At 36.7% G+C, this 11,776-nt stretch overlaps 1 protein-coding gene across 3 annotated transcripts in view; it reads right to left on the reverse strand.

The window, feature by feature from the left end:
• Positions 1-10,204, reverse strand: part of POU6F2 (POU class 6 homeobox 2) — a 320,035-nt gene extending 309,831 nt beyond the window's left edge. Inside the window, exon 1 of one of the 3 annotated variants that reach the window (XM_052796135.1) lies at positions 10,100-10,204. In XM_052796135.1, the coding sequence (XP_052652095.1) occupies positions 10,100-10,204 (105 nt within the window). Of the gene's footprint in view, positions 1-9,354 lie in introns of all 3 variants that reach the window. The other 2 variants (XM_052796153.1, XM_052796145.1) reach the window with 2 other exon arrangements.
• Between the last annotated feature and the right edge of the window lie 1,572 nt (positions 10,205-11,776).

Raw genomic sequence — 11,776 nt, forward strand, 5'->3', positions numbered from 1 at the left:
TAATAAGATTTCTCTTTTCAGGTGCCAATTTCAGTCTTGGTTTCTCTAGAATTAAGGGAAATTACATGACACTTTTTACAGTTTGCCTTGCAGGACTGACTGGAAAAAAAAAAGAGACCAGTTCGGATACAGTGTAATTAATATCAGTCAGGATGGAGCACACTGGGCTCAATTTAGTGTCCTTCTCTTGCTTTCTGTGCCTTCTTGCTGGTTAGCTTGGAAGTCACATCATATAGCTCATAGTTAATCAAGCATTGTAGACTACACTGGTAAATTTGGTCATGTAAGGGCTTCCGAATGCGATGGAACAAGCTTAAAAGCTGCTGGTGATCTTGTTTACCCAAATATAACTCTGTTTAGCTCCACAGAGTTACTCATGATGAACCCTGGTAAACATCAGATCAAAACCAGACCCCAAGATCACATCCTAAACACACTAATTTTTAACACCTGTTTGATGTTTAGTGTGCTTTTATTTTCTTATGGAAATATGAGGCTACTTTGCAGGGTTTTTTTAAGTTAGATGGTAACTGAAATTCACCTACATACCCTAATAAATGTCTGTTGTATCAGAAATGAATGACATCATGATACCAATGAGGTAAAAAAAATTCTTAACACACTGGCCAGATTAAAAGCACAGATCCTTGTGCAGTTCTTAATTCAATAAAATGCTGTGGTACCTCATGGTCAGAAGGAAATACTCCTTCGGCAGCATGTGTTTCTACTGTGTCCTTCATGAAAGAGTCAAAGGGTACTTTGCAATCTAATCCAATGCTGGATATAACCTTTTAAATAAATAAACTGTGGTTTAAGGATTTAGAAAGCACTAGATCAAAGAATGTAATCTTTGAGATCTAATAACTACGGTGATGGGTCTAGCATGAGGACATGAGCAGAATAGAACAAAGATTTGTTGAATATCCACAGTGCCTCTTGGGTTAAAATTCATTACAGAGTCACTCTAAATCCCTAGTTAGGGGGCAACCCTCAATTTCTCCTCTTGCTAAGAATCCAGCATGAACTTAAAAAATAAACAGAAACCAATATATTCAAGGAAAGAAACTTCAGTTTTCAGCCCTTTTTTTTTTGTTTTTGCTTAACTATTCAAAATCCAAGTCTTATTTTCCGAACACCTGCCAATGAGTCCATTGCTCACCCCTCCAAGATTTCAGATGCAGTCTCCAGGCTTTTGTCTGTACCGCTTCACCCCCACCTCCCCTCACACTCCTACTCTCCAGGATTAGCTGAGTGGAGTTGGAGAACTTGCTTATTTTTCTTCAGCTGTACATGTCCATATGCTGTTGAGGCCAGGTGAGATCCAAGCCTTTAGCATCACATAGTCGTGAGCCTTCCCGATAAGTCTGCGGGGATACTTGTGGATGTACTTAAATGGTTTCATGATCACCCTTCAAATAAGCAACAGCACTAAAACAAACAAACAAAAAGATAACTGTGTTCAGAGCCAGTTTGTCTTCTGTCAGGCTTTGAAATTCTGAGCTTTGCTCACCAACTTGCACACAGGTTTTCTTGCCTACTTTGGTGAGAAGCTGGAACAGGTGGTGAATTCTGCATCCAGACTTCTGGAAAAATCTTATCTTTCTTTATTTCCCACCATGGGCATTACTACGCACAAACCATCACTTCTGCCTACTGTTCAACTAGCATCTTGTCAAATCTGGCTGCAAGATTAAGCTTCCCCAATTCTGAATTCAATATTGCAACCCTAAGGATATAAGAACCAAGCTGGAACATTCTGGTTTTGGGGGTTGTTTTTTTCCTCTTAATGGACAAAATTGTTTCAGCTCCAAGATCACAGTTTGCCCTGACTATAATGATAAATCATCATGAATGACACTAAGTGAAATGAGTTTGATGTTCTTTGCTTTATTCTTCCACATTAGAAGCCACTTTTACATTTGCCACAACTTTCAACCTTTCCTCCAAAAGACTGGAAGCTTCTTGTTTGCAGATATTATTTCTGCTTTGTATAATCCATTTGAAGAATGTGAAGCACGTTTTGTACACATAAAGAGATGGGCACAGTGAAGGGAAGGTAAGACTTACAGCCAGGAATCCTGTGATAGCTTATTCCAGATTATTTTATTGCACTTTAAACAGAACAATTTTCATGGGAAACCTTTCAATTTTTCCTTCATCAACAACATCTGAGCAGGAAAAAAATATCAAATGAAAAATTTCCCCTCGTGTGCTTCAGGATCTAATCCTGCCTTCAAAGAAGACTGAAAACATTCAGGCTCACTGGAAGAGAGTCCTGCCTAACAAAGTCAGAGGGAAGCCCAGGACTCTGGAAGTATTCAGCACTTGGCAGCACCTGATTCCAGCACCAACAGCTATAGCCATCATGACTATCTCAGAACTGCCAGACTTAAACATTATCAGAGTTATTTGCATCTTTAGCCTTTTTTTATTTTTAAAGCTGGATTCAGTAACAGTCAGGCACAGTTCTCTAATAAATTAAAAAATAGTAATAATCATAGCCTTTAGTGTGTTATATTATAAATAAATGGAAGCTGACACTAGTTTGCCATTCATGGGAGACAATGTGATTTTAAGTCATAAGCTTGAAATAAGGATATGAAATATTTTTGTCATTAATATTGTTGCTTCAGTCTTAGCCTATGCTGCAATTTTTTTAATTTTTTTTTCCCCAAAAGATGACTTCCAGAAATGGGCTAAAGCCTCCAGCTTCAAAAAAAAAAAAAAAAAAAAAAAATTTCCAACTTTTTTATTGCGGTAAAACCCCTCCATACTTCTCTGCACATGAAACATGAGCAAAGCTCAAGTAAAAGCCGAGTTAGAGCTTCACAAGTTGGCTCAGTAAGTGGAAAAGCAGTTAGAGATGTAAACAGTTTAGTGGAAAGGACAACATTCTGATACGGAACTATCTCTTATAATATGTCTAACAGCAGCTGTTGTGTAATACTATTAACATGACTTTCACTAATCTGCTCATAAAAACCTCATGCTCTGTTATTTTCTATTGCTTGAAACCCTTGTTTCCATAGCAGGGGGTGACTAAAAAACCACTTTTGTCTTTTACTGTTGCCTTTATAATATTTCCTTTTTGGAAGTGCCATTACACAGGTGGATTGTGTCTTCTAAACACATGTGAGTCTGAGATCCTTGAAAATGCTAGAAACTTGTAAAATAAAAATTACTTGATGGAATCAGTGACTGAAGTAGCATGAAGTTCCTTTCTAACATTTTTTTTTTCCTTTTGCTTAAGGACGTGTTTCTCTTTACAATGCCCTTCCCCATCTGTGGGTTCAGAGCCCCATCCTGGAAAGAGATACCTATGGGAATAGATCATATTTAGCAAGTAGTTTAGGTAACACTCACTGGAAGTATCACAGGATCAAAAATTACTCTCACAAGATTTTGCAGCACTGCTTATCAAATTATTGGATTTCTTTTACAGTAAGGTGGTACAAGAAAGCCAATCAAGACAAGACCCATCTGTTTCGACAAGAACAGCTATCAGTGTCCTACCCTGTAAATCTTCATTCACATAAGCAAAGGGCATAGGACAGCTGTGCAACTACCCCAGAGAGCAAGATCCGTCTCCGAGGCTCTCAGCTCCGAAACGCATCTCCTTAAGAATATGCACCACTGTTAATGACATCAATTACTATTACTCATGTGAGTAAAAGGAAGACTGCATAAAAGTTTGTTGGACCTAGTTTTGCTATTACATAGTATGGCATATACAAATTGTACCACTTGTAGATAGAAAAAACAGGCTTATTAGTAACTACAAAATATATTCTAAACAGCTTAAGAAAATTTAATTTATATTATTCACCATGTAAGGATGGCTTGGAATAAAGATTTCTGGGTCCCCTGTCCTGTCCCATCCCATCCCCCCCCCCCCCCTTTTTTTTAACTTTCTCCCACTACCACTTTTAAAAATGGCTAGAAATTTAGAACAGTCTCTTGATCTTCAAAATTTTCTTTTGATCTAACAGTTAGATAAAGCTCTCCTATGGAACAGCCCTACCAGTCAACAGAGAATCAGCAGCAAATATCAACAACTAATCTTTCTCTTTTGAAGAAATAGTCCTACATATCACAGAGGTTTCAAAGCCAACGATAAAACAAAAACCCTGAAGCTATAGTCCATTTACCTGTAGCCCTGACATCCTTGAAAAATAAAAGTGTTCAAGAGCCTTGAGTTACTATCTTTAATCCTAATAGTCAGTTCTAATTATAAAAGAGTTTGCATAGCAATTATTTAGCTAGCATTTAAACCAGACTTTCTTATATTTATTAGCAATGACAGTTACTCAATAGGCAAGCTGGACCAGATCCTGCAAAGTGTTATTTACATGAGGAGTCCCACTGAGTTCAGTATTGTACTGTGCACCTGAAGATTTAGCAGCTGCAGACTTCTTACACAGCTTAAGTGGTCTGCTGATCAACTTTTAAGTACACGTTTAAGTCCTGTTAACTTTAATGAGGGAAAAACACGCATGTATTCAGAACTGACTGATCTGAGGTTCTTCCTGCCATTTTCACAATTTCAGACTAAGAAGCAGCATTACAAGCAAATGCCACTGAGAGATGTAAATCACAGGAAAAAAGAATATTTTGCCATGTCCTCATCTAATGTTGAAAATGCTATATGCAATTTGTCTTTGATTATCCTTTTATTTTCTTCCATTTGAGTTGCAGTTCAGATCAGAGAAGAAAAATAAGTCTTGTTACAGCTGCAGAACAGTGTAAGATAAAGAGGCTCAGCACAGTCACTTCTATGTACTGTATATACAAAAGTGGCCTAGATTGGTATTTAGTTTATCGGTCTAGAATCTAGGAAACACAGCAGAGGTACTTGAACGTAAATGCATTGCCAAAAGATAAAAATCTACATCATTGGACGAGTGTCACTTGCCCAGCAATTTAAAGGTCATCTGACATACTTTATTTTTCGCTTACAATTAGAATAATAGTGAATATACACAGACTATAAATCACAGCTTTTTAAAGATTTGACCTCTTAATTGGCCTAACACACAAACTAACACAAGACAGCTGAGTAGCACAGATCAGAAAAGAATGAAGAAATTCAATAAGACAAAATTACTAAAGATGTTTTTAGAGGGCTGATTTCAATTCAAACCCAATTTTGGTGTGAACACAAGAAAAATCTTTTTGAGCATAAACGAAAATGATAAAAATCCATCTTTTCTGCTGTAAAAACAAAAGTCAACAGAGAAATGCATTCTTTTGCTGGAATCCAGGCCTAGGACCAAAGAATTTACATATATTAAATTAACGAGATCCAAACTCCTCTACAACAAATATTTATACTGTAAAATATTACAGCCACATTCCTGCATCTCCTTACAATAATAATTCTTAAGGACACAGTATTCTAGAGAGCGTATAAAACAGTGGGTTTCTGCAGAGATGGAATGCTTCATTATGAGAATACCAGCTTGTTCATAAATATTAAAAAATATGTTTTTGAAGTTTTTCAAACATGATTCTTATTGTTTACATTGTCTCTCTACTACTGAAAACAACAGTCAGTGTGTACCTGTCCATAAGTCTCTCTGTCTCACAGTCTCGAATTGCAGAAAACAACTGCTGGTGACTGTAAAGGACAACAATGTCTGTGCTGGACATACACTAAGCAGACAAGGGGACAAGTAGTCTGACCTTACTTATGCAAGTAGTCATGCTTACAGTGATGGGTCTAATTCTTGCTAGAGAGAACAGGATTTGTCCCAAACTATAGACAAAAGGGCACAAATCCTTGCTGTATTGTAAAAGTGAGTCTGAAATTTACATGTAAGATGGTTCTTTTCTGTTTGCTTATGTTATAGACACTTCTGTATATTAGATTAGAGATGGAAATGGGTATTCCAAGAGAAAAAGACCTTCCCTACTACTACAAGAAGAATCACTTAAAGATTGCTCAAGACAAACTAAGATTATAGATCTGATCTTCATTTGGTAAAAATTAAACTCCTGGCTATGTATTGATCTGCATTACAAAACAACACTGACAACAGATCAAACTTCTGAAAAGTGACCCATGACTTACAGAAATGAATGGCTTCTCTGAAACATTTATGCCCCTGCTCTATTGTTGTTAATCACGGGGAAAAACAGAAAACAAAATTTAAAAAGCAACAAACTAAAACACAGAACAGGAAGACCCACCTTGGCTGCAGCAATGTATCAAGTCTCATAAACTGGGCTTCAGAGCAGAACTCTCTATGGGAAAAGAGTGCATGTTTACCCTTGCATAAATAGCTTTTACTAGATGCTGAGATCACATGGAGGATGCCATTGAAATATGGAAAATAAATACAGTTAACATGTAGAAAGAGAACTCAAACATAGCAGTAATAACTGCAAACGCTTGCTTATTTGAAGAAGAATGTTACCTAATTTACTTCCTCTCGGTTTACAGAGATCTAATTTAAGCTGCCCCCCTCTCCTTCCTGTTTTACTATATTTGCAAAAACCAGTGAACACAGAAATGTGCAGCCAGCCCGGGCCCTCAGGCCGGTGGATCAAGATGGCAGGCTGGCCTGGGCTCCCCCGGGGATAGCAGAGCCAGAAGGGTGATTGGACACAGTGACCTGTCTGCATGAGATGAGACAAAAACAGGAGGGCTGTAATGCTGATGAACTAACCTGTCACTCACAAGCTCAGGTCTGGGGAAAAGAAAAAAAAAAAAAAAAGAAAAAAAAAGATGTGGAAAAAAAGAAAAAAAAGAAGAGAAAGGTACAGTACAGATTTTAGAAAGCATACAAGGTAGAGAAAACACAGCATAACTGGAATAATTAGATGACGCATTTAATTACCTGTTCCTTTAGATGGGCTCAGGATATATAAGGAATATGGCATAAAAATCCAGCTAATAGTTTCTATAAGAGCAAAACACATTTGAAGAAATAATGGGTATTACGGTTCAGCGTGCAAGGAAGGATGCTACAGACTATTGCTGACAGGGATCGGGGTTTCATTCCAAACACTCCAGTTATGAATCAAAATCACAATGAGCAATGAGCTTCTAGATCTTGACACGCTAGGCAAGGAGGTTGTTCTTCAGAGTACTTGGCTGTTTTATTGCTTGCTTGGGGGAGGAAAAATCCGGAGGGAAGGTATACAAGCAATTTGCACCTTGGAGCCAGTACACCCAGGTGCTAGGTAATGGTCAGGATTGTAGCGTTCTGTCTACCATTGCCATCACCAGTGGGAGCCACTGTGGACACTGCTGCTTGGAGACAGATGAAATCAAACATATAAAAAAAAAAGTGGAAAATGCATTTAATGATGAACAAGTACTTGATGTTAAAAATGCCTTTAAATCAGTATGCTCCTGCTATTACTTTCGTGTCATACACAGACTAGTGTTTGAACTACAAATAACTGCTACTGTTTCTGATCTCCATTGGAGCAGAGATATACATGTATAGTTTGGATTTTTAATTAGGCAAGTTCACACTCCATTAGCAGCAAACAAGACTGAATTTAAGGCTACATCTGCAGGATTAGTCAAAACAAAATTTAGTTCTCACAGCTGGAGAAAAATACAATTCTGAAATAAAAAGGCCAAATGATAAACATTTATTTAAGTTTTTGCCTTTGGAGGTTTGAAAGTTCACAAAGACTCTTAAGAACTTTTTCTAAAACAATAGTGTCTGGAAGTGAATGTCTCTTCTAAAAATATACACATACCAAACATGCAAATCTTTGTTGTTTATCAATACTAAATATGGATTTACATTGTGGAAGGTTTTTATGGCGTAGGGTTTGCCTTTTGATAGTTATCTTCTCTTGTCAGCTGAGTATTAGAGTTCATAGAGAAAGTCTATTTCTATTTTCAGCAATGTATGGTAATTATACTGATTGCTCTGTGCTTCCCAAGTTTTAACTAACTCTTTTATTATATAACTAGAAAATACATCATTTTTATCAGAAAAAAATATTTTTAAACTTTTTGTTCTATCTTCAGATGTAGCTAATAACAACCAAATGCTGGACAATTAATAAAACAAAAACATACTTGAAAATTTTGTGGATTTATGAAGACATTTGAATGTGCACACTTACACATGATATGTAAATATGCACACATACAGATCTAAAAAAACCTGTTTGCAACACCCAACACATTAAGTTGCACAATAATAATATCCATAGATTCTGACATAAAAAAAACAAAGAAGTTAGCCACCTAAAATACCTAAATGTATTTTTCTTTGAAGTCCATGCCCTTGTTATTGATTTTTAGGAAATGAAATACACCAACACACAGTATAAACATTTTTCCAGACATTCACTGAACTTTTTTTTAATTGATGAAATATGGAATGTTACACAGAAAAAACCATGCTCCTACCCTTTCCAGCCTCAAAACCACTTTCCGAGAGCTAGCAAGCTTTAAACATAAAATAGCTAACTTACACTTTCTTACATGCCAAAGCAAAAGTTACATTAAAGAGATATTACAAGCTGTGGAATTTATCAAGGTTTCAGGGTACATTTTCTGTCAAGTGTACTTGCTTAAAACCTTGCCATTGTATCTGCCTTAGAATCATTAAGTTTATTTCTTTAAGACTGAACAAGTTTACACAAAAAGGTAATTAACCCGCTCTAGAATACATATTTTCACACAATGTAATACTGGCAAACATGTCCCACTTTTTAGGTATAAGCCAGCCTAATAGAAAGCTGTTAATGTTTGGGGGATTTTTAATAAAAAATGTATCTTCTATTTTTAAAATATTTAAAGCAATAAAAGTCTGTGGTAAACATGGTATTACATATTTGACATTTTCCGCCCAGAAATGCATTACTGTGTACGATGGTATTAATAAACCATGTGCTTTGAGGGACTTCTGTGCTTTGCCATAATTTAGTTGAAAACAGCATGTAGGATGCATATTTTTCCACCATTGTATCAACATATAGGAAACACAAATACTATGTCATCACCTCAGCAGCATGCGTTCACTACACTGGAAACATATGCAAAAACCCACAAACTTTTGAGAGTTCAAAAAATACCCTTTGCCAGAGACTGATTTACAAGTCAGTGGCTAATGAGGAAGTGTTGAGCACTTTTAAAATTTTGTTAGAAAAACAGACACCCTCACCGACTCCGGCTGCATTCATAGGAAAACAGCCTTCCCTGTACATCAGGACAAAATAATTTAATTTCTTTCCCCACTTTAGGTTATTATTTGAAGCAAATGAAAAGACAATGATTCTTCTCTCTTCTGGCTAATGCTCAAAACAGCACGGTTAAAACACACACATATAAACTACAGACTTAACAGAAATCACAAAACAGAAAGAGAAGGACTCACTGACCCATTTGGAAGACAAAGACGACAAAACAGAAAAGCTCTAAAAATCAGCTTGTGAGGCCTTAGAGAGATATTCTTCTGGCATTTCATCACAGCAGCCCCAGACCAGTTCACTTCCCTGGATACAGGGAGGGAGAACTAAATAGAGCTGTTTATTAAAGCTGTTGTGCTGGATTGCATTAGGAAGCACGAGCAGACCACCTGGACCTTTCAGATTGTGGCAGTGTTTAATTTGCAGGCTGCCCCTCTGCAGCAGCAAAGACTACTACATTTACCAAGCTCAATCACACATTATCTGGGTTAGGAGTAAAAGAAGAAAAAAGAAAAAAAAAAAATCCACAGCCTGTAGTACAGGAATACAGTCAATATACAAATAATGAACAGCATTAGAAATAGAAAGCAACTCCCCAGCAAACATAACACTTTCACTCCTCAGTTCTTCTACTTCAGCACATTTAAACAAAATACAACGGCAAATTAATATATAGATTGATGTGGCAAAGCTCTGACTAAATTATAAACCGGGTTTATTAGAAGAAAACCATGGTATTTTAGGTTTAACTAGTGATTCCCTGGCCAGATTATTGTGGTTCTTTTGCCTTTCTCACTTTCAGTGCTACACTCGCTGGTAGCTGAAGATACAGATAGAAAGATGGTACTGTAAATATGAATTATGTGAATCATATGGTTAGACCCTTGTGGAAAAAAAAAAAAATAAAAGGGGAGTTGAGAAATGGCTGACTCCATACCTGACCAATTACAGCTTGCATGGTCCCTGTGTCCTGCTGAGCTGAAAGATCGCAATCCATCATATGTAGTCTTTGAAAAGGAGAATGGGGGTTTCTGGCATGCATCTGTCAATCAACTTCTGCACTCACAACCATCACCAAAAGCAAGGGAAAAAAAGTCAAGCTGCTCCACCAAATAGGATGAAACAGTCATGTGACCTTCAGCACACTCACACACATACATACTTCCATAGAACGTATGAATTTTCTGCAGATATGAAATGACATTGACAAATACCCAATACCAAGTAAATAAAGTGAGACAAACAGCTACTCACCAAAGACAAAACACTTGCTGTAATCTTCAGCCTAAAGATTTAATAAACCTAAAAGGTATTTTAAACTGAGGCTTTTCTTTTGAGCCTAAACTTTTCAGATAAGGTGATATAATTTTATATATGCAGGCAGTGGTCAGAACTTTAACCCCTCGCGTCCTCTCACAGCCTCTATTTTTTATTCCCCCTTTGTACTTCTACTTTATGCCTGTTTGAGTTCCTGATTATTTTTTTTCTTTAAGTTTCTTTTGTGTCAAAGTGAAGAGGCTTGCATTGCCTTCATTGGATGTGCACAAATTATGAGAACTTGATAGAAGAAAATTGCTAACAGTAAAAAAAGGAGCAGGGACTGAGAAACCTGTGTCTGTACTCACAAGCCAAAACGTGTCTCACTGCTTTATTCCACCAGAAGTCAAATGTTTTCTTTATTGGAAATATATATTTAAGTATTAGTTTATGTGAGCTGTGATGAGCACTCAAAATATAAAATATTCAGACTATGTAAATCCTACTTACGGAATCCTTTCCATTTTGAAGGTTAGCAGAGTTTTGGTTCATTCACTGCTCCACTGAACTGACATAAAATGTTGTTACTTACGAAGGCAAACATTACCATTTTTTCTAATGGAAGCAGTTTGTTTCATATATCTTCCCCTCTGAGTTAAGATTTGCAAGAATTTCCAAGACTATTTTTTCTTCTTGTCAAAATAGATCAGCCACTTGTCTCCAAAAACTGAGTGTCGTGAACAACACGCTGCAGCATTGATTGCTGATACGTTATTGGCCAGTGATTGCTGAAGGGTGACATTAATGTAACCCAGTAGCACTTTAACCCTTCGAAGATCAATACAGTCCTCTGGCAATATAGTAGAATAACAGCCTATATAATTTTTGCTGTATTACAGCTTCATATAAATATTAGTGCATCTTTCTGCTCTTCTAAAATCGCATTTCTGTTACTAGTGCAAACAACCTGTTTTTCAAAGACTGTCAGAAGCAAAAATGCAGAAAAAAGCAGTCTAGTCTCTAAGCTTAATATAATGCACCCTTTCCATTTCAAGTAAGTTTCTGGCAATATTTTCAAGTTATTATCTCATTTTTAAGGGTATTGACAATATTGATCTTAGTATCTGATAAGATGCTCAAAGAAATGTGAGAATATCAACAATATTCCAATTGTAGGCACAGCACTTGCCAGTCTAATATTTTCTACAATATAATTTTAAGATCCAACATCCAGGAGTGTTTGGAATGTGATGGAGCGCATGTGTATGTATATGTGCATGTGTATATGCATGCACGTATAGGAGAGAGAGAATTTATGTTGAGGGGAGTGAGATGGGCAGGGAATATCAATTTTACT

Source organism: Harpia harpyja, chromosome 1 (assembly GCF_026419915.1).
Source record: "Harpia harpyja isolate bHarHar1 chromosome 1, bHarHar1 primary haplotype, whole genome shotgun sequence".
Taxonomy (NCBI): Eukaryota; Metazoa; Chordata; class Aves; order Accipitriformes; family Accipitridae; genus Harpia; species Harpia harpyja.